The 24,031-nt window shown below is 36.7% G+C and overlaps 1 protein-coding gene across 7 annotated transcripts in view; it reads left to right on the top strand.

The window, feature by feature from the left end:
• Positions 1–24,031, top strand: part of FER (FER tyrosine kinase) — a 470,096-nt gene that overhangs the window by 360,026 nt on the left and 86,039 nt on the right. The window contains exon 19 of one of the 7 annotated variants that reach the window (XM_064274743.1): positions 3,892–4,738. The exons of the other annotated variants lie outside the window; for them this stretch is intronic. Within the exon in view, the coding sequence (XP_064130813.1) occupies positions 3,892–3,895 (4 nt within the window). The 3' untranslated portion in view covers positions 3,896–4,738. Of the gene's footprint in view, positions 1–3,891; positions 4,739–24,031 lie in introns of those variants that run through there. 7 annotated transcript variants of the gene reach the window in all.

Consider the following 24,031-nt stretch of genomic DNA (forward strand, 5'->3'; position numbering starts at 1 on the left):
AAGTAAATATAAAATATTCTATGTGGTGATAAGTGATACAGAGAATCCTAAAATAGAACAAAAGGGATTGGGGGTGTGGAGGAGGGCACTGGTGGTAAGAGAAGACCTAAAGGTGGTAAGAGAGTGAGCCAAGTAAATATCAGTGAGAGGACCATTCCCGATAATGGGGTAGCAAGTATGAAAAGGCCTTGAGGCAAGAGCATATTTGGTATGCCTAAAGAAGACCAATAGGCAGGTAGAAAGTGAGGTTGGTTATTAGGCGTCCCTGGGTGGCCAAATAGTTTACGCTTAGCTGGTAACCAAAAGATTGGCAGTTCGAATCCCCGCAGTAGCACTGCAGAGGAGAAAGTCTGGTGATCTGCTTCCTTAATGGAGCAGGTCTACTCTGTAACACATGTGGTCATCATGAGTCAGAATCGACTCAGGGGCAAAAGACAGCAACAATAATTAGGTGGCCAGATCATAATGGTCTTGTAAGTCAGTCACTGTAAGGCCTTTGACTTTTAGTCTGCATGAGATGGATAACCATTGGAAGAGCAACTTGATCTGTCCCAAGTCCTTAAAGGATAAGTTGGTTTTTTGAAAATAGATTTTAGGGGGAACAAGTTTATAAGCAAGAAGGACTCTTGCAGTAATCTAACGAGAGATGATGAGATCTTGGATCAGGATGATAGTGGTGGAGATCATGAGAAGTGGTCAAATTTTGGATGTATGTTGAGGATAGAGCCGTATTCTCACAGAGACTTAAAAAATGATCTTGCTGTATTCTTATAAATTCAGCTAGCCATATGACAGTTTCCATTTTTAAAAATAATTCTGACAATCCTAACATTACTGCTTCAAACCGTAATAAACCAGATAAAAGTATAACATGTAGCTCCTTTTTACTGAGAGCCTACTATATGCTGACAACTGTGCTAGTGATATAGCCATGAGCAAGATGGACGGGTACCACTGCCTCTGACATTTTCATTCTACCATACCTACTTCGTAATTCTGGTAATGGAAGAAATTGGCCTTGAAATGAATGGCACTCGAGGGCTCATCTGCAATTTTTTGTATTTAAATTCAACATGCATTTCCCAAATAAGTTATAGATCTTTAAGAAGTGTACTTTGCAGATAGTATCCCAGTTCATGGACCCAGTGGACCCAATGATAATGATATAGAGAGATAAGTAAAATTAAATCTTTGTGTAATTCTAAAGGGTCATCTTTCCACCCAGAGCTTTGGTTTGGGAACTAGTAGATGAACAAAATTAATTATTAGTCCCTGAAGTGAATAACTCTGTAGTGTTGCTAGTTAATAATGCCAGAAGATCATGCCTGAGTGAGCAAGGTTTTCCCTTAGAGAATTAATATCATCTGTGGAACCAAAGTGACATGAAAGAGAAGATGTCATTGACTTGCTATTATGTTTAGTATACAAGAGGTCATCCTCTCCTGAAGTAAAGTTATGTACCATAAGATAAAATTACCTCTGTTATAATAAATATTAAATTCTTTAAAAAAAATGGTTTAGACTGTTTGGTATGTTTTTGTCTGCTTCTTATGGGCCGCTATTGTTATTATTATACAAAGAAGCACTTGCCGGGCATCCCAGGGTGGCACAGTCAGTTGACTGAAAGGTTAGAGGTTCGAGTCTACCCAGAGACATCTCAGAAGAAAGGACTGACAATCAACTTCTGAAAAAAATCAACTACTGAAAACCCTATAGAGCACAGTTACACTCTGATGCACATGGGGTCACCATGAATCAAAATCGGTTTGACGGCAACTGGTTTAAGAAAACAAACACTTGCCTATTTTGCTTTCTTAAATTGAACTTTTAATGCTGAACTTTCTCTGTTACTTTTTGTGAGGAAGGAACCTGTGCTGATTTTCTGTGAACATTTTTAAGTCGGTGCTTTTCGCATAGTAGCAGCTTGATAAACAGCCAAGGTATGAATGAATGAATGAATGAATGAATGAATAGATGGATTAATGCTATCCAGAGTGCCGATTGTCATTAGAAGACTAAGGATTTCCCAAATAATTATAAACTGTTTAACCTATAAATGTTAATTCTTCATTTTTACTTTCTGCTGATTCATTTTTAAAAGGCACTGATGAAGGAAGAATATATCTGATACAAACCTGTATGCATTATACAGTCAGACCAAAATCCTTTTTCTGTCAGAAGTCAGTATGAAAGCTTTGAGATGCTTATGACACTTTTTGAATTGTTTGAACGTGATCATTCCAGAGTTTTAGTTTGACAGTATCAGGTCAGACAATGTTCTTTTCAGAAGGCTGTCATCCTCCAGGGGCCATGGAAGGTGAATACTATACTGTTTCCATCCATTTTTCATCTAACAGTAGTTATTTGTTATATTGATTCTGGTCAGGGCTTAAGAAAGCAATAGTGTTTATAACATTGCCAGAAAATATTAATTTTTAACATGTGCTTCAAAATAAGTGGCAGTAAACTCAGATGTATTATTATGTCTTAGAGTACTCAGTGGGCCTGTATTGCATTTACTGTCCTTCTCCCTTACCTGCCCTTTGCCCACTCATTATGTAAATAACATGAAATTGTGAATGCTTTGGCTAAATAGTCACAGTATTCTTAGTTCCTTACCTTCTGATATAGAGAACAATTGGGTAGGGTGTAGTCAGTAACAAGTAGCTTTAATTCTCATTGAGTAATATGTCTTCATTCTTAAAATTCCCATTATGTCTCTTTAAAATTAGTCCTTTATTTACTTACATAAATTAATGAAGGAATAAAAGTAAAACAATTTTATCTGTTACTTAAAATCTTTTTTAAACCCCCAGGCAGGACATTACCATATAGCCTGAAATACAGCCTATAAACCTCCTTATAACCAAACTAAAACTTACTTGGTACGTAATTTAAGACTTTCCTTTTTTTTAATCACATTGTGCTATGTTATACATTTTTAAGACTTATTTTCTTTCAAATATGTATCATGTGAATAAAAGAAGAATATAATTTTCAAATCATATTTATACTTAAGTACATTACCCTAGTAGAAACAGATTATTGGGGTTTCCATATTTTTGCTTTTATGATATCATATAAACTTTCTTGGTGAAATTTTTTTATTTTATTCATAATCTCTAAAACCTTTCTGTGCCCCACAGATTAAATCTAGCAAACACCATGTACTGAGTGCCTTCTTTTTGTGAAGCACTATTCAGACATGCTCCCTACTCAAGAAAAATGAGAGAAGTAAGATAAAGATATAAAACTATCTTGATAGCTTGATAAACAATGAGTTGGGGTTTCTGAAGGACTTTGATATTAGAAAGAAAAAAGTAGTGTACTGTTGTAAGAATTTACCAACAAATACTGAGAATATTTATTAAATTTCTTTTATATGACCAACTTTATTAAAAATAAACTTAATTTTTAAGAGATTTCCTAATTGAGCTTTTACTTTATCTTAGCAGGTTTCATCAATCCCCTAATTTTATTAAAGAATACATTATCTGCAAGGTTGGTTTAATATTAGAAAAACCATTAATGTAATCCACCATATAAATAAAACAAAAGACAAAAACCACATGATCTTATCAATTGATGCGGAAAAGGCATTTGACAAAGTCCAACACCCATTCATGATAAAAACTCTCAGCAAAATAGGAATTGAAGGAAAATTCCTCAGCATAATAAAGGGCATCTATACAAAGCCAACAGCCAGCATCACCCTAAATGGAGAGAGCCTGAAAGCATTTCCCTTGAGAAGGGGAACCAGACAAGGATGACCTTTATCACCGCTCTTATTCAACATTGTGCTAGAGGTCCTAGCCAGAGCAATTAGGCTAGGCACAGAAATAAAGGGCATTCAGATTGGCAAGGAAGAAGTAAAATTATCTCTATTTGCAGATGACGTGATCTTATACACAGAAAACCCTAAGGAATCCTCCAGAAAACTACTGAAACTAATAGAAGAGTTCGGCAGAGTGTCAGGTTATAGGATAAACATACAAAAATCACTGGTATTCCTCTACATCAACAAAAAGAACATTGAAGAGGAAATCACCAAATCAATACCATTCACAGTAGCCCCCAAGAAGATAAAATACTTAGGAATAAATCTTACCAAAGATGGAAAAGACCTATACAAAGAAAACTACAAAGTACTAGTGCAAGAAACTAAAAGGGACCTACATAAGTGCAAAAACATACCTTGCTCACGGATAGGAAGACTTAACATAGTAAAAATGTCTATTCTACCAAAAGCCATCTATACATACAATGCACTTCCGATCCAAATTCCACTGGCATTTTTTAATGTGATGGAGAAACAAATCACCAACTTCATATGGAAGGGAAAGAAGCCCTGGATAAGTTAAGCATTACTGAAAAAGAAGAAGAAAGTGGGAGGCCTCACTCTACCTGATTTTAGAACCTATTATACAGCCGCAGTAGTCAAAATAGCCTGGTACTGGTACAACAACAGGCACATAGACCAATGGAACAGAATTGAGAACCCAGATATAAATCCATCCACATATGAGCAGCTGATATTTGACAAAGGCCCAGTGTCAGTTAATTGGGGAAAAGATAGTCTTTTTAACAAATGGTGCTGGCATAACTGGATATCCATTTGCAAAAAAATGGAACAGGACCCATACCTCACACCATGCACAAAAACTAACTCCAAGTGGATCAAAGACCTAAACATAAAGACTAAAACAATAAAGATCATGGAAGAAAAAAAAAAAAACAACGTTAGGAGCCTTAATACAAGGCATAAACAATACAAAACATTACTAAAAATGACGAAGAGAAACCAGATACCTGGGAGCTCCTAAAAATCAAACACCTATGCTCATCTAAAGACTTCACCAAAAGAGTAAAAACACCACCTACAGATTGGGAAAAAATCTTCAGCTATGACATCTCCGACCAGCGCCTGATCTCTAAAATCTATATGATTCGGTTAAAACTCAACCACAAAAAACAAACAACCCAATCAAAAAGTGGGCAAAGGATATGAACACACACTTCTCTAAAGAAGATATTCAGGCAACTAGCACATACACGAGAAAATGCTCTCGATCATTAGCAATTAGAGAAATGCAAATTAAAACTACGGTGAGATTCCATCTCACTCCAACAAGGCTGGCATTAATCCAAAAAACACAAAATAATAAATGTTGGAGAGGCTGCGGAGAAATTGGAACTCTTATACACTGCTGGTGGGAATGTAAAATGGTAAAACCACTTTGGAAATCTATCTGGCATTTTCTTAAAAAGTTAGAAATAGAACTACCATATAACCCAGAAATCCCACTCCTCGGAATATACCCTAGAGAAATAAGAGCCTCTACACGAACAGATATATGCACACCCATGTTTATTGCAGCACTGTTTACAATAGCAAAAAGCTGGAAGCAACCAAGGTGTCCATCAACGGATGAATGGTTAAATAAATTGTGATATATTCACACAATGGAATACTACGCATCGATAAAGAACAGTGACGAATCTGTGAAACATTTCATAACATGGAGGAACCTGGAAGGCATTATGCTGAGTGAAATTAAAAAAAAAAAAATAGTCAGATGCAAAAAGACAAACATTGTATAAGACCACTATTATAAGATCTTGAGAAATAGTATAAACTGAGAAGAACACATTCTTTTGTGGTTACGAGAGGGGGGAGGGAGGGAGGGTGGGAGAGGGTTATTTACTGATTAGTTAGTAGATAAGAACTACTTTAGGTGAAGAGAAGGGCAATACTCAATACAGGGAAGGTCAGCTCAACTGGACTGGATGAAAAGCAAAGAAGTTTCCAGGATAAACTGAATGTTTCGAAGGTCAGCAGAGCAAGGGTAGGGGTTTGGGGACTATGGTGTAAGGTGACTTCTTAGTCAATTGGCAAAATAAATTCTATTATGAAAACATTCTGCATCCCGCTTTGAAGTGTGGCATCTGGGGTCTTAAATGCTAACAAGCGGCCATCTAAGATACATCAATTGGTCTCAACCCACCTGGATCAAAGGAGAATGAAGAACACCAAGATCACATGATAGCTATGAGCCCAGGAGACAGAAAGGGCCACATGAACTAGAGACTTACATCATCCTGAGACCAGAAGAACTAGATGGTGCCCGGCCATAACCAGTGACTACCCTGACAGGGAGCACAACACAGAACCCCTGAGGGAGCAGGAGAACAGTGGGATGCAGACCCCAAATTCTCATAGAAAGACCAGACTTAATGGTCTGACTGAGACTAGAGGAATCCTGGCGGTCATGGTCCCCAAACCTTCTGTTGGCCCAGGACAGGAACCATTCCCAAAGACAACTCATCAGACATGGAAGGGACTGGACAGTGGATAGGAGAAAGATGCTGATAAAGAGTAAGCTACTTGTATCAGGTGGACACTTGAGACTGTGTTGGCATCTCCTGTCTGGAGGGGAGATGGGAGGGTAGAGAGGGTTAGAAACTGGCAAAATGATCACGAAAGGAGAGACTGGAAGGAGGGAGCAGGCTGAATCATTAGGGGGAGAGTAAATGGGAGTATGTAGTAAGGTGTATATAAGCTTATATGTGACAGACTGACTTGATTTGTAAACTTCCACTTAAAGCACAATAAAAATTATTTAAAAAAAAAAGAATACATTATCTACTCATTTTGTAAGCATCTGGGTATTGAAAATAAGTCACATTGTAGGTGTCCATGCATATCAGAGTAGAACTGCACTCCATATGGTTTTCAGTGGCTGATTTTTTGGAAGTAGATTACCAGGGCTTTCTTCCAAGGTGCCTCTGTGGACGCAAACTGCCAGCCTCTTGGATAGTAGCCCAGTGTGTTAACCGTTTCCACCAGCCAGGGACTCCAGGTGCTCCATAAATGTTAGTTTAATATGAGATGCTAACTATATACTAAGAGCTTTCTGTATGTCAGGTACATGGTAGGTAAGCTGAGGATAAAATGCTGAGCAAATCAGATGTGGTCCCCATCCTCATGGAGCTGACCATCTAGTGAGCAAGACATGCATTAATATTCATAAAGAGAACATTTAAAAGCAGGATATGACCCCATCAAGAGGCCATGGAAGGCGTCCCTGAGGAAGTGATATTTGAACTAAAAGTTAAGAATTAACTAAAGGAAGGTGGAAGTGAAAATAATTTAACTACAGGACTAGAAGAGTAGAAAAGATCAGTTAGGAGGGGAAGTAGCATGGAGGTGGGAAGGAGAATGAAAGAAATACAAATTATGACTCAATTGAAAAAGACCTTACTGACTTGAGATGTGACCTGTGAAGGTAGGCCAGGTTCAGGAGGTTGGTCTTGACCCTGAGGGCAATGGGAAACCACTGTAGGGTTTTCAGTAAGAGAGATCAGATTCATGTCCCATGCAGGTCATTCTGGCTACTGTGTGGAGAGGGTAGTGGAGAGAAAATAGTAGGGGAGTTTTCAGGAGAGGAAGTATCAAGACATATTCCAAGTCTCTGGTTTGTGCAGCTGGATTCTGAGGGCTCTCTTTGCTCAGGAAACCCTGGAAGAGGAGGATGTTTGCAGGAAAGTGAATGAAAATTAGGAGTTTAATTTAGGGCATGTTGAATCTGAAGTGCCTGTGAAGTATTTGTGAAGTTCTTGAGTAGTTAGATGACTATTTAGACCTAGAATTCCAGGGAAAGGTCTGACCTGGAAAGAACAATGTGGGAATGATAGATGCAAATGAATGAATAAATGTATAAGTGAATCAGTGAAACCTTGAATTAATCAATGAATCAGTGAAATACGTATTTGAGAACAGGATAAGAACATAGGATAGTTCTGTTGTTTTTTTTGTTTTTTTTTAACTCTGCATATATGTATTTGAAAATGCACAGCTCGTTTTGCCTGTATATTTTTAAAATAACAAGGCACTTTTAGAAATTACTTTTATTTTTTGATAGTAGTACCCAATATTTGTAATTTCTAGTTCTGATAATCCCATTTGACAGAAAAATAACTCTGGAATAATGTTCATTTGTTTAATTTACTTACTACTTTAGCAACCACGTTAATGGTTAAGTACTTCCTTTGAAGTCTTAAAACAAATTGTATCAGCCTTGGTAACTTCTTTATGGTCTCACAAATAATAATGACAATTGGAAAAAGAAAGAGAAAATATATTTTCATTGTTTTGAGAAATGGCCTTAATTCCATCTAAAAGAAATTTGTAAAATCACCATTAATAAAAAGAAACCCATTTCCTTTGGACATTTTTCTTAAGGAAGAAAATCAGGATAGTAACTGATTTTGTCTTTTGGAAGTTTTGCTGTCTAGCCAACAGCTCACTGTAACGTTTGAGATAAGATAACAGGAACATTAAATACAGCTTGGTGCTAGTCTCCAGTGACTAGGAGTTCAGAGTAGCAACAATGAAAGTATCTCTTCACTGCTTCTCTTACATCTCAAGGCCTGCATATTTATTTACCTAAAGTGGACACATTTCCATTTTTTCTATAATAAAAATCAAATTTAAAGGCAAAAATAATTATCTTTCAGGAAAAAAAAAAAAGTATATTTCTTAATATCCAAAGGTTTTTTTCCCCTTCGTCTATTAAAAGGGGGAAAGCAATACCAATCTCACAGACAGTGGCTGTAAGGTTAAATTAAGAGATGTGAATGCCTTTGAGAAAATGATGGTTCAAATTATGCATAGTTGTAAAATATTATCCAGTTGTAGAGGAAGGAGTTGGACTCTAAGGCACATTAGATGAGCAAAAGTAAACAGAGACAGGTGAAGGAATAGATGGGTTAAAGAAAGTGTAAATTGAAAAGGCTTGACTAGGGTAAAAGCAAATGGTGATCATTCTTCTGTATGTATAGTGTGGTGTCTGTGTATCAGCTGCAAAAGACCACTGTGTAAACCGTCATGGAGCCAAGGTGAAACTTACTCCTGGGAGCTAGTGCCAGCTACCTCATCTGGGCCTTTCTGGGGCTGCTGCTCCAAAATAGGGCTGGGGGGACATCAGTCTGCCCAGAGCTATTTGGCTGCACATACATTATTTTTATTTTTTCATTTTCAAGGCTGTATTTATTTAGAATAAAAAGACTACAGCATTGAAAAGCTTTATATTTATGTATTTATGTCTGTTATTTTTTCTTTTCTTTTATGAGAAGAGGAATTAGCTTTTCCCCCATCATCTTCATTAAACCCCTGTTTTAGAGGTGAATTAAATCCACCTTATGAAACATTTGAATATTTCTTAAAAGGAATGTCTAATAACAGAAGAGCCACTGCAGTTTTCAGCAGTGCATGCTCCTGCCTCCTATTAGTCATAATGTTATTTGTACCCTGCTGAGAAGAGTAGGTGGCTGGTTTTCTGATCTGACGTATTAGAGACACTGCCTCCTCTCAGTAGCATGAAACCTTTCACATTTCATAGATACCCATGCCCACTCAATTCATGCCTTACCTGATGCATCTGCCAATCCAGCTGTCTTTTCTAGTGCTAAAAAACATGGTCTAGAATCTCCCAGAATGTGAAGAAGGAAAAACCATGACTGCTGAGTCTAGACCCAACCTGGTGATGCCAGGAATACCATGCTTATCTTCCACATCACTCAGTTAACTGTTGCTTATCAGGTCATCGCTGAAATGAAAATTGGGCTTCTCTTACCTGATCTTTTGCCCCAGGATCCTCTGCCTACCTATCTGTGACTTGGAGATATCGGTAGTCCTTGATCAGGCAGAAGCAGATGATACAGAAAAGGCATGGATCTTTTTCTCATGTGTTTTAACACTAAGAAGTGAGGAAAGTGTGGAGTAGGTCTGAGAACCACTACTTTTTAAACGGTATCCATTGAAACTCTGTTTTCGCCTCTTAAGGAAACAGAAATTTACTTACATCTTTTATTTGATACTCTTCTCTTTGAGCTACTCAATTTTTCCTCTGAAATTGTTTAAGTATTAGATTGTTTTGTACATACATGCATGTGTGCACAGCACAAACTGGAAACCTCCTGGCCATATTTTGTGTTTTGGCCCTATCCCCATTGTCTACCAAAGTGTCTGGCACGTAGTTCTACTCAGTAACTCAGCATAAAATAATGAAATCTAGATGTTAAGAAATCTAATTTTTTTGCAGAACAAGAAGACCAAAGTATACTTGATCTTTATAAATGCTTACTCTTTGATAATGATTTAGTTTTTGCCAAATAGCATAATATATTCAAAATGTTGTGTAATGTTAAATCATTTAATATGTAAGAGAAAAGCCAGGAGAAATACCTAACAGATGAAGCAAGACATCAAAATAGAAAACTGAATAATCAGAGGCATAAGAATGGCTTTTCTAAGGTGATATTGCATTTTTGTTCTCTAAGTGATTGTGATAATGATGGATAGGGCTGATGAAGTGAAAGTCCGTTGTTTGCCCAGAGTGGACTGTCTGTATATAGGCTGTACGCCTAGTTCTCCACCCACTACGTTAATGTCCCTCATTCTAAGTGCAAGGATTTGTCATGGTATTGATTGATTCTGTTCATAAACCATGTCTTTTGTGATTTGCCATGTACATGAATGGTTAGCATTGAAAACCCAGAACTAAGTTTAATGTTACTCATTTTTTTATTTTAAAGTTCCAAATAGCTATCAGTTAATTTTCATTTATCAATTTCAAATTGTGTATCACTGCAAATGTTTGAGTAGACAGAAGTAAACTTTATTAAAGTGATATCCTGTAAATGATACTGCTTTCCTCATATTTGTATGCTAATATCAAAACTTCATTGCATATGAAAATATAAGAATGTGTGAAAGGATTTTAGCTTAGAATTTTTGAGGATTGGGCAAAATGGTTGAACCCTTGCCCTAGAACTTATTCTTTGGGGCTAGAATATTTTAGAATATTTTAAATTTTCCAGGCTATAGGATTTCTATCACAACTACTCAACTCTAACATTGAGCTTGAAAGTAGCGATTGACAATATGTAAAGAAAGGAGTGTGGCTGTGTTCCAGTAAAACTTTGTTTACAAAAACAAAACAGTAGACCAAATTTGGCCTGTGGGCCGTGGCTTGCTGACCCATGCTCAAGAATGAGAACTAAAACATTTAAAAGAGAATTGTATCCCTCTTCTCAGCCTATTTCCAATTTTCTACTGAGACCCGTGCTCAAATCCTACTCCTCCTACTAGCCTCCCCTCTCTCTTTATCCCTTTTATCTGGTCTATATCTTATTCTAAAGTTAATGGCTTGTTTCCCCAACTATATTGTTGAGTGTTTACATTGTTTCTTTCCTTCCCTCTTTTTTTCCTTCCTTCCCACCCTCCGTCCTCCTCTCCTCAGTTCTTAGTAAGCTGGTGAATTTCGTTGCTAATAATGAGTTTGTTTTAACTCTTAACTATCATGATGAAGATATTCCAAAATTAATTAATGATTTTATTTTTTATTTCTCAGTTCCTAACATAAGAATCTTTGTTGTAGCTAATGAAGATTTAATTTTTTTTCCTAACATTATCAAAATTTTAAAGTATTTATAAGATCAGGGAGACCTACTTAATAGGTAGAATCACATGCTTTACAGATAGGTTGGACATGGTAGGTAAAGATAGCTCCTAGGTATCTCTGATCCAAATTGAAACCCAATGTTTTCCCAGTAAGACTACCATACCTGTTAACCAGCCTAGGAAACTGTAAGTGGAAAAGGGCTTGCATAGTAAGCAAAGCAAAATACATGGCATATTAACAAATTCTCTCTACATCTAGGAGTTTTGTGAGATTTGCTTATAATGGTTTTCTTGTTTGGGGGTTATTCAACCCAAAAATAAAAACAGTCCAAGTTATTTTTAGGCTTCCCCATAAGTAAGCTTCAAGTTAGTAGTCTACCAGACAAATTTTGCAATTGTTTGCCAGGAAAAACTCCTTTGTTCTTTTCGAAGGATTAGAATTTTCAAAAAAAAAAAAAAATTTTCTTTTTTTTTTTTTTTTAGTATATATAGAGAGAGAGAGTATGTGTGTGTGGCTTGTGATAATTTTATTCTTTCATTTTGTAGATGCTTTCTCACTAGAATTCAAAATTATAAAAATATAATTCACAAAAATATTACTATAAACTTCTTCCTTTTTTGTCTTAATACTTTCCCCTCATTCATCAAGCCATGTTGATCTACTCTGTGCCAAGCATACTCTGAGTTCTGGCAGAGAATTCTAAAGTGAATAACACACCATCTCTTCCATCAAGGGCATATCACATAAGATATAAGACATACGCATGCAACCAGAATGCAATGAAAAGATAAGGAGCTGTAAGTGGAAAGTCAGATAAAGTGGTTTGAATGAACATGGGAGAGTGTGTTGGGGGCCCTGTTAGTTACAGTATCAGTGCTTCCTAGGCTACCTCAGTCTAACGATAACCAAAAAAAACAAAAACCAAACCCACTGCCATCGAGTCGATTCCGATTCATAGTGACAGTGGTGTCTTAAAGAGGTCGTCAGGTTTCCAAAAATGATTAACCTTAACCTATAAAAAAATATATATATATATTTTTTTTTATACTAGCTAGGAAGAGAGAAACCTATGAAATATGATTTTGCCAGTTTTCTTTACTGATAGATGTTGACGAGCAATGCAATAGTACTGATTCTAGATACCAATTACAATGAAATCATTTAAAAACTTTGGTTAAAACCTTTGACTGCTCTTGTTTCTCTGTGGATTTTTTTCTTTCCTTGTAGATTGCTGTATTTCTGTTTGCAAATATAATTTGGCAATGTGTTTGTCATTCGAAATGTTAAGAATCAGTCTTTTCAGCATACCTGGTGAATTAAACCAAATCTGCATCAAGTTTCTTGTTTAAAATGTTGCCGTTCTGCCTTATTCTGAGAAATAAATGTGTATTTACATTCTGCTTGTGCTGATGTCCTTGATTGTAGGCTGCCACCATATTTCAAGATAATTGTTACTGATGCAGCCTGTCTTCATACACATAAAACGTTTGCATTGCATTTTGCCTTTGAAATGTCACTCTTTGTAAGTAAAAACAAAAACATACTTTAAAACACATGGTGTTTTTAAGCCTAATGTTATTTTCTACTTCTTTCTTTGGTATTAACAAACATTATTCAGTAGTTCAGAGTAAGGACTAAACTGAAGTGGATAACAGAAAATATATCTATCTTTGATCGTACTTTTAAAAAAGGTCAGAGAATAGAAGATGAATGGAATTCTTAGGTTTAGGATGAAAGATTTAGCTACTTCCTATCATTATAAATGTCAGAGCTCTTAGAAGGGAACCTACTGTGAGACAATTTGTCCAAGCTTTTAGATTTCTATTTCATGTTTCTTATGGGACTTTACCTTTAAGAGACTTTGTTGACAATGCCGATTCATTCTCAGTTGTTATGTGTTAACTCTATTATACTCCTACTACAATTCAGAAAGGCTCTCTTTCCCCCAGGATAACATTCTAGAATGGTGTCATCCATTAAATGTTGAACCCATGTCTCTATACATTGGATAACGTGTAGGAGATTCTATGGGTGAGAATTGTCATTGCACTAAAACGTAATGATTCCTATGTGTTTTTAATCCTATACATTTGACATTTGCACAGTTTCATGCCAAACGGGGAAATATCAAGTTCTTTTATATATCATATGGACATTGTGGTATACTAAGGTGGGGGTAAATATAGTCTACCATTTTGTGATTTTTGTAATGACAATGGTAGTAAACTTCTGTCATCCTTATGTAAAATGTGGTACCTGGAGTGAGATTTATTTTTGTTATAATTATCTATTATTTTGATATCCTCCGTCGATAGTGAAATTATCTAGATAGTGAAATAGCTTTGCCTGCAAGCTATTTAGCCAAGAGACTTTGCATAAAGTAGTAACCTACCAAATGTGCTTTGAATAAATCATGGTATGATAATATGAATAAAAATAACTTATAAATTGTAAACTATACAAATAGACCATCTTATGTTTTAATTGTATAGGACCAGAAGCTATAGGTTAGAAGCTAATTGTGTAGGACCTAGAAGCTTTATAGTTGAAATAAAGATTATAAAATCAAAGTATTTTTAAAACAATCAAAGTATTTATTTACTCCTTAAACCAAAAAAAAGTTGACATTGAGTTGATTTCAACTTATGGCTACCCCGTGTGTGTCAGAGTAGAGCTGTATTCCATCGGGTTGTCAATGAATGGTTTTTGGAAGTAGATCACCAGGCTTTTCTTCCAAGATGCCTCTTGGTGGATTTGAAACTCCAACCCTTCAGTTGGCAGCTGAGCACATTACCATTTGCACCACTCGGGGACTCCTGTGAGGCAGGGGTGAGGAGGAGGTAATATGTTCATCCTAATATACCCAAGTGTAGCTGTCATGAGTTCTTATATTCTTGACAAATGTACTTTAAATATTTGGCTCCTTATTTAACAGTATTGCGTTCACTTTTCCTTTTCAAATTTAAAGCAGACTACTCATTTTCTAGTTAATGTAAAGACTGTAGTTTAATTCTAATATAAGCAACTGCTAGACAAGAGAAGATGAATTTACGTTTTCATCACTGCTCCTTTTATCTTGGGAATATTTTAACCTGTTTACTGAACATCTCAGTCAGTATCTGGTTACATTTGTGTGGCTTAAGTTAACAGTGAAACATTTGAAAGGAACAGAAAACTAAATGCTTGGCAGTTCCCCTTATCCTTGTTATAATAACCAACAGGGAATCGTCAAGAGACACAGTGCAGTGGGAAATCACAGGAGTGTGAACACTTTGTGCACTAGTGAAACAGAAGTTTTAATGAGATCCATTTGCAATTTCTAACTCCTAAATCACTTTGTGGATCCTCCTCTCTTCCTTTATATTCAGAAGGGGCATCAATTCTTAAAAACATAATACCTGTCAACTATAAGGTTTTGTATTGTCATTTCTCAGAAGACTTTTTTTTTTAATAAAAATAACCATGTTTATTCTTAAAAATATGTAAAATATACAGAAACAAAATAAAAGAAATCATCAATAGTTCTTCCACTCAAAGATAATCACTGTTCATAGTTTGGAGAATTATTTCTTTAGTTTTTCTATGCATAGTATTATTTTTTTGTTTTTAAAATATGGTTGATATCATACTATGTGTGTACATATTTATAAATAATATTTAAGGATATATTATGTATCTTGCTTTTTTGCTTAACCTTATAAGAATTTTCATTCATTCAGAAAATGTCAGACACCTTGGTAGGTGCTGGGAATACAGTGGTCAATAAAACAGACATTTCTGTGTTCTCAGGGAACTTATAGCCCATTGACTAGAAATATAAACCAGTAACACCAATTGCCATTAACTCATGGTGACCTCATGTGTGTCAGGGTAGAGCTGTGCTCCATGGGGTTCTCAGTGAGTGATTTTCTGAAAGTAGATTGCCAGGCCTTTCTTCCAAGGAGACTCTGGGTATACACGAACCTCTGGCCTTTCAACTAGCAGCCAAGCTCTTTAACCAGGACTCCTAGATATATACAGTGTCCTTGATCATCATATTGTGGCTTTTTTTTTTACAGGAATACTTAAATGGCAAGTGCATTTTTTAAATCATCTTTGTAACATCTAAATAGTTGAGATCATATTTAAAGCTAATCATCAAGCTTTTAGAGAAGCATGTCTTATTTTCTGTGATTTAGAAAAAAGATGTTTTTAATGGCTTTTTTTTCTTTCTTTTCTCCCTTCCCTGATGGACAGCAACTTTAAATTCAGATCTTAAAATTGTGACTCTGAGACAATTACTTAACCTCTTGTGGAAGAAAAGGTCACAAATGGAAAGAAAATATAAGATTAGAAATATGAGTTTCTCCCATTAAGACAGAAGTTTGACTTCTAATCAAGTGGCGAAAGTACTTTAAGCATTTTTTTTTTCCATTTCACTAACCTTACTGTTCTCAAGATCCTAAAACCTGAGGAAATAAAGATGAGCAATTGTTAGTAGTACTTCCTGCTGCATACATTGGGATGCTTTATGGAATATGGTGGATGTAAATGTTTTGTGAGTCATCGTTTGGATAATTATATAGCCATAAAGCAGTAGTCACTGTGAAATATAATTGTGGTTTAAAATTTTTAGCAGTTTAAATAAATGACTCAGCAATATGTTTACTAAGCTTTTCTTGGAGGTGCATTATGTTCAAGGACTTCAAAACGTGTGATTAAGTTCACTTTTGCCGCCTACAGCAGTCAGATGTTTTCAATAATTCCAGACCATTCCCCCATCCCCTAAACCTACACATAGTACAGTCTGTAAAATGAGGATAATAATAGCGCTTATCCAGTAGGATTCTGGTGAAGATTATATGTAAAATGGTAGCACAGTGCTTAGAACATTTTAATCACTGTGTAAACGTTAGCTAGTATTCGTTGTAGTAGTATTGTTTCTGAAATGTTAAAGTAACAGAAAAGAAGAACTAGATTTGTTCTCTCAATATACTTCTAAAACCTGACCTTCCCAAGTGTTTTATATTCTAAATCACCTCACAGGAGACTTTGTTACTTAAGAGGTAGGAGTTTTAAGGTAACAACATCCACACATTGTCCTTAATATGCTTGTTCCTAAATTGGAAATTCTTTTTAGGCATCCCCTGACTCCTCCAGGACGCCATGTTCTTCTAATTTATCAGAAAGAATGGAACAGTGAGGACTGAGTGCTATGTCCAGGGGTGGCTCATACATTTCTTAGTACTTGGAAGCTCATATCTACAGCTCTTTCTTTTTTTGTCTTTCCTGATGCAACCAGTATTTAGCTCAGTTCCAGAAGCCATACTTGCTGCTAAGAGACTCCCAGCCTTTATGAAATTTTTTTTTTTTCTACAGATAGCTGTAGTTCTATGCTTGGAAATAATTGCAGTCATTACCTAAAAAATACAGAAAAATGTCTAAACATCTGCAGTGTGGTCTGTGATACCTGCTTAAATCCACAGTACACCCCTTTGCCCCTCCCCTGCACCTGTTTCTCCAAGTAGTTCACCTGGTCATCTGAGCCCAATTTTATGTTTGCACAAAGTTAAGGATCCTTTAGTTTCCATGCTTGCTATATCTGTAAGCACACTAGCCTCCATTCCTCTTGGACGTTCTAGAGCAACAGCAGCACTACTCCTTTGCCTCATCCTCTGTTAACTTATTCACCTTACATCATATATGGAGCCAGTACACAGAAGTTGCTTTGAAGAAAGGGAGTTTGATCTACCAGGCAGCAGAAAAGATTATCAAAGCACGTTGTTGTTGTTAAGTGCTGTCGTGTCAGTTCTGACTCATAGCGACCCTATGCACAACAGAACGAAACACTGCCCGGTCCTGAGCCATCCTTATAATCGTTGTTATGATTGAGCTCATTGTTGCAGCCACTGTGTCAGTCCACCTCGTTGAGGGTCTTCCTCGTTTCCACTGACCTTGTACTCTGCCAAGCATGATGTCCTTCTCCAGGGACTAATCCCTCCTGACATCACGTCCAAAGTATGTAAGACGCAGTCTCGCCATCCTTGCCTCTAAGGAGCATTCTGGCTGTACTTCTTCTAAGACAGATTTGTTCATTCTTTTGGCAGTCCTTGGGTATATTCAATATTCTTTGCCAACACCACAATTCAAAGGCGTCAATTCTTCTCTGGTCTTCCTTATTCATTGTCCAGCTTTCACATGCATATGATGCGATTGAAAATACCATGGCTTGGGTCAAGCACACCTTAGTCTTCAGGATGGCACCTTTGCTCTTCAACACTTTGAAGAGGTCCTCTGCAGCAGATTTACCCAATGCAATGCGTCTTTTGATTTCTTGACTGCTGCTTCCATGGCTGTTGATGGTGGATCCAAGTAAAATGAAATCCTTGACAACTTCAATCTTTTCTCCATTTATCATGATATTGCTCATTGATCCAGTTGGGAGGATTTTTGTTTTCTTTATGCTGAGGTGTAATCCATACTGAGGCTGTGGTCTTTGATCTTCATTAGTAAGTGCTTCAAGTCCTCTTCACTTTCAGCAAGCAAGATTGTGTCATCTGCATAATGCAGGTTGTTAATGAGTCTTCCTCCAATCCTGATGCCCCACTCTTCTTCATATAGTCCAGCTTCCCGTATTATTTGCTCAGCATACAGATTGAATAGGTATGGTGAAAGAATACAACCCTGATGAACACGTTTCCTGACTTTAATCCAATCAGTATCCCCTTGTTCTGTCCAAACAACTGCCTCTTGATCTATGTAAAGGTTCCTCATGAGCACAATTAAGTGTTCTGGAATTCCCATTCTTCGCAATGTTATCCATAGTTGGTTATGATCCACACAGTCAAATGCCTTTGCATAGTCAGTAAAACACAGGTAAACATCCTTCTGGTATTCTTTGCTTTCAGCCAGGATCCATCTGACATCAGCAATGATATCCCTCAGGGGTTCCAGGTCCACTTCTGAAACTGGCCTGAATTTCTGGCAGTTCCCTGTCGATATACTGCTGCAGCCATTTTTGAATGATCTTCAGCAAAATTTTGCTTATGTGTGATTTTAATGATATTGTTCTAGAATTTCCATGTTCGGTCGGATCATCTTTCTTGGGAATAGGCATAAATATGGATCTCTTCCAGTCAGTTGGCCAGGAAGCTGACTTCCATATTTCCTGGCATAGATGAATGAGCACCTCCAGTGCCGCATCTGTTTGTTGAAACATCTCAATTGATATTCCATCAATTCCTGGAGGCTTGTTTTTCGCCAATGCCTTCAGAACACCTTGGACTTCTTCCTTCACTACCATGGGTTCCTGATCATATGCCACCTCTTGAAATGGCTGAACATCGACTAATTCTTTTTGGTATAATGACTCTGTGTATTCCTTCCATCTTCTTTTGATGCTTCCTGCGTCGTTTTATATTTTCCCCATAGAATCCTTCACTATTGCAACTTGAGGCTTGAATTTTTTCTTCAGTTCTTTCAGCTTGAGAAACACTGAGCGTGTTCTTCCCTTTCGGTTTTCCACCTCCAGCTCTTTGTACATTGTCTTCTCGAGTTGCCTTTTGAAATCTTCAGTTCTTTTACTTCATCAATTCTTCCTTTTGCTTTAGCTGCTCAATGTTCAAGAGCAAGTTTCAGAGTCTCCTCTGACATCCATCTTGGTCCTTTCTTTCCTGTCTTTTCAATGACCTCTTGCTTTTTTCATATTTGATGTCATTCCACAACTCGTCTGGTCTTTGGTCGCTAGTGTTCAATGCGTCAAATCTATTCTTCAGATGGTCTCTAAATTCAGGTGGGATGTACTCAAGGTCATATTTTGGCTCTTATGGACTTGTTCTGATTTTCTTCAGTTTCAGCTTGAACTTGCATATGAGCAATTGATGGTCTGTTCCATAGTTGGCCCCTGGCCTTGTTCTGATTGATGATGTTGAGCTTTTCCATCGTCTCTTTCCACAGATATAGTCAATTTGATTTCTGTGTGTTCCATCTGGCGAGGGCCATGTGTATAGTCCCTGTTTATGTTGGTGAAAGAAGGTATTTGCAATGAAGAAGTCATTGGTCTTGCAAAATTCTATCATTCGATCTCCGGCATTGTTTCTATCACCAAGGCCACATATTCCAACTACTGATCCTTCTTCTTTGTTTCCAAATTTCACGTTCTAATCACCAGTAATTATCAATGCATCTTGACTGCATGTTCGATCAATTTCAGACTGCAGCAGCTGATAAAAATCTTCTATTTCTTCATCTTTGGCCCTAGTGGTTGGTGCATAAATTTGAATAATAGTGGTATTAACTGGTCTTCCTTGTAGGCGTACAAATATTATCCTATCACTGACAGCGTTGTACTTCAGGATAGATCTTGAAATGCTCTTTTTGACGATGAATGCAACACCATTCCTCTTCAAGTTGTCATTCCCAGCGTAGTAGACTATATGATTGTCTGATTCAAAATGGCCAATACCAGTCCATTTCAGCTCACTAATGCTTAGGATATCGATGTTTATGTGTTCCATTTCATTCTTGACGATTTCCAATTTTCCTAGATTCATACTTTGTACATTCCAGGTTCCAATTATTAATGGATGTTTGCAGCTGTTTCTTCTCATTTTGAGTTATGCCACATCAGCAAATGAAGGTCCCAAATGCTTTACTCCATCCACATCATTAAGGTCGACTCTACTTTGAGGAGGCAGCTCTTCCCCAGTCATCTTTTGAGTGCCTTCTAACCTGGGGGGCTCATCTTCCAGCACTATATCAGACAATGTTCCACTGCTATTCATAAGGTTTTCACTGGCTAATGCTTTTCAGAAGTAGACTGCCAGGTCCTTCTTCCTAGTCTGTCTTAGTCTGGAAGCTCAGTTGAAACCTGTCCTCCGTGGGTGACCCTGCTGGTATCTGAATACCGGTGGCATAGCTTCCAGCATCACAGCAACATGCAAGCCCCCAGAGTATGACAAACTGAGAGACACGTGGGGTACCAAAGCATATGTTCTATAATTAACAATTGTTACCTTTCATAATAGTATTCAGATTCTAATTTTCCTCTTTGCTAATTTTTCTCCTGCCTTCATTTTCAACATTTGATCTTTATCTAGTATATACGTAGGCTAATAAATGTCACATTAGAGTCTCTTCATTGAATGTCTCTTGCATACAGGAGCTATCCAACATACTGAAGATACCGATACTGCAGTAAATCAAAAAACCAAACCCACTGCCGTCAAGTCAATTTCGACTCATAGCAACCCTATAGGATAGAGTAGAACAGCCCCATAGGGTTTCCAAGGAGCGCCTGGTGGATTTGAACTGCCAACCTTTTTAGTTAGCAACCATAGCCCTTAACCACTACACCACCAGGGTTTCCCATACTGCAATACTTCATACATAATACCAAACTATTGTTAATTTTTCTTGAGTGTACCAAATAGATACAAGTATCAGGCTGCTATGAAACAAGCAGATTGTTGATGCATTTGTTGTTGCTATAAATTATTAATAACTTTATAACTTGTATGTCACCATGTCATGAAAGGTCACTGCCAGCAGGAGGAAATAATACTGTTTATGTAAACCAACCATTTCACTTTTTTTTTTTTTTAAGTATAGCTTCATTCATGTTTGGTATTAACTTTTTCTGGTTTAGTTTTATTGAAAACTGTAAATCAGAAATTTCATAAGCCTTTGATTTAGCATTTAATTCATGTGAGAAATATAAAAGTGACCTACCCAGCTGTGAAGTTTATCCTAACATAGACAAAGAACAAATATTTCTCACCCTCTGCTTTCCTACCCAATTATTGATCACATAAATCTTTATCATACCTTTGCAAGATACACAAGTTTTTTGTTTTTTTAATAAGAGATATATGGCTAACTATTCCTTAATCATGAAGAAGTATTAAGTACCCAGATCATCAAAGTACATTTTCACATGCAATCATTAATTATGGCATTTTATACATATATTATATATTTACAGACCAAAATATATGTCAGAAGAGACTCTGAAACTTGTTCTTAAACATAGATTAGCTAAAGCAAATGGAAGAAATGATGATGTAAAAGAGCTGACCAGAAGATTTCAAAGGGTGGCTCGAGAAGACGAAGTAAGGTATTATAATGAAATAAGTTATAAGATTATAACTGCAAAGACTTGGAATTAGAAAACCAAAAGGGAAGAACACACTTGGCATTTCTCAAGCTGAAAGAACTGAAGAGAAAAATTCAAGCCTCAAGTTGCAATATTGAAGGATTCTATAGGCAAAATATTGAATGACACAGGAAGCATCAAAAGAAGATGGAAGGAATACACAGAGTCATTGTACCTAAAAGATTGGTCGATGTTCAACCATTTCAGGAGGTAGCACATGATCAACAACAAATGGTATTGAAGCGAGAAATACAAACTGCACTGAAGGCATTGGCAAAAAAAAAAAAGACTACAGAAATTGACGGAATACCATTTGAGATGTTTCAACAAATGGATGTAACACTGCAAGTGCTCACTCACCTATGACAAAAAATTTGGAAGACATAATACCAGACTGATTGGAAGAGATCCATATTTGTGCTCAGTCCAAAGGAATGTGATCCAACAGCATGCAGAAATTATTGAACAATATCAATAATATTACATGCAAGTTACAGTTTTGCCGAAGATAATTTAAAAATGGTTGCAGCAGTACATCCACAGGGAACTGCCAGAAATTTAAGCCAGATTCAGAAGCGGATGTGGAACAAGGAATATCATTGCCAATGTCATATGGGTCTTGATGGAAAGCCGAGAATACCAGAAAGATGTTTACCGGTGTTTTATTGACTATGCTGAGACATTCAACTGTGTGGATCATAACAAATCATGGATAACATTGTGAAGAATGGGAATTGTAGAATATTTAATTGTGCTCATGCGAAACCTATATATAGACTAAGAGGCAGTTGTTCAAACAGAACAAGAGAACATGGTATGGTTTAAAATCAGGAAAGGTGTGCATCAGGGTTGTATCCTTTCACCATACTTATTCAATCTATATGATAAGCAAATGATCTGAGAAGGTGGGATATAGGAAGAAAAACAGGACATCAGGATTGGAGGGAGATACATTAACAACCTGCGATATGCAGACGACACAACCCTCCTTGCTGAAAGCAAAGAGGACTTGAAGCACTTTACTAAGATTAAAGACTACAGCCTTCAGTATGGATTACACCTCAACATAAAGAAAACAAAAATCCTCACAACTGGACCAATAAGCAACATCATTACAAACAGAGAAAATATTGAAGTTGTCAACGATTTCATTTTATTTGGATCCACAATTAACGCCAATGGAAACAACAGTCAAGAAATCAAACAACATGTTGCATTGGGCAAATCTGCTGCAAAAGACCTCCTTAAAGTGTTAAAAAGCAAAGATGTCCCTTTGAGGATTCAGGTGTGCCTAACCCAGGCCATGTATTTTCAATAGCCTCATATGCTTGCAAAAGCTGGACAATGAATAAGAAAGACCAAAGAATTGATGCCCTTGAATTATGGTGTTGATGAAGAATATTGAATATACCATGGACTGTGAGAAGAACAAACAAATCTGTTTTGGAGAAAGTGCAGACAGAATTCTCTTTAGAAGCAAAGCTGGTGAAACTTTGTCTCACGTACTTTGGACATATTATTAGGAGGGACCAGTCCCTGGAGAAGGACATCATGCTTGGTAAATAGAGGGTCAGCGAGAAAGAGGAAGACTCCCAATGAGATGGACTGACATAGTGGCTGCAAAAATGGGCTCAAACATGGCAAGGATTGTGAGGATGGTGCAGGATGGGGCTGTGCTTTGTTCTGTTGTTAATAGGGCCGCTGTGAATCGGGACTGACTCAATGACACCTAACAACAACAATACATATCTATGACCACTTTCAATGGTCAGTTTTGGGAGCATAAAGAATCAGTCTTTACCTAGTAAGGCATTCACAGTAAATTCTTTTAATATCAATATGTAATTTTGGACTGTTCCTTTTAAGCTAATTAATCATCTAATGATATTTCTAATTCATATTTGGGAGTTAATGAAAATGAGAAAGGATGCACTTAGGATATTTTGTCATCATCTGATGTTTACTGTTTTATAGCATGTACTTTGTCATGTGTTAATTGCTAATGTAGCAATGCAGAATGGGGATTATAAAGATCATGATACTTGCACTAAATTCAGCAATAACCATATGTTAATCAAGTATAGATTTTAGAGTATGTGAATGACAATGTACTTAAAATGATAAATTCACATTTTATGCAAATAAAATAAGTTGTGAGTTTTATTTTAGTATTTTGAACATACATTTAGTATACTTCTTATCAAAATCCTAGTAGTTGATTTGGAAGCTTTATAAAATGATTCAAAAGTACATCGGGAAAAATAAAAGGGCAAATAATGAAGAAGGACCCAGAAGTCTACTTCTGAAAAGAATTAACTGGAAAACCTTACGAATAGCAATGGAACATTGTCTGATATAGTGCTGGAAAATGAGCCCCCCAGGTTGGAAGGCACTCAAAACATGACTGTGAAAGAGCTGCCTCCTCAAAGTGAAG

The sequence above is a fragment of the Loxodonta africana genome, chromosome 2, assembly GCF_030014295.1.
Source record: "Loxodonta africana isolate mLoxAfr1 chromosome 2, mLoxAfr1.hap2, whole genome shotgun sequence".
Lineage (NCBI taxonomy): Eukaryota > Metazoa > Chordata > Mammalia > Proboscidea > Elephantidae > Loxodonta > Loxodonta africana.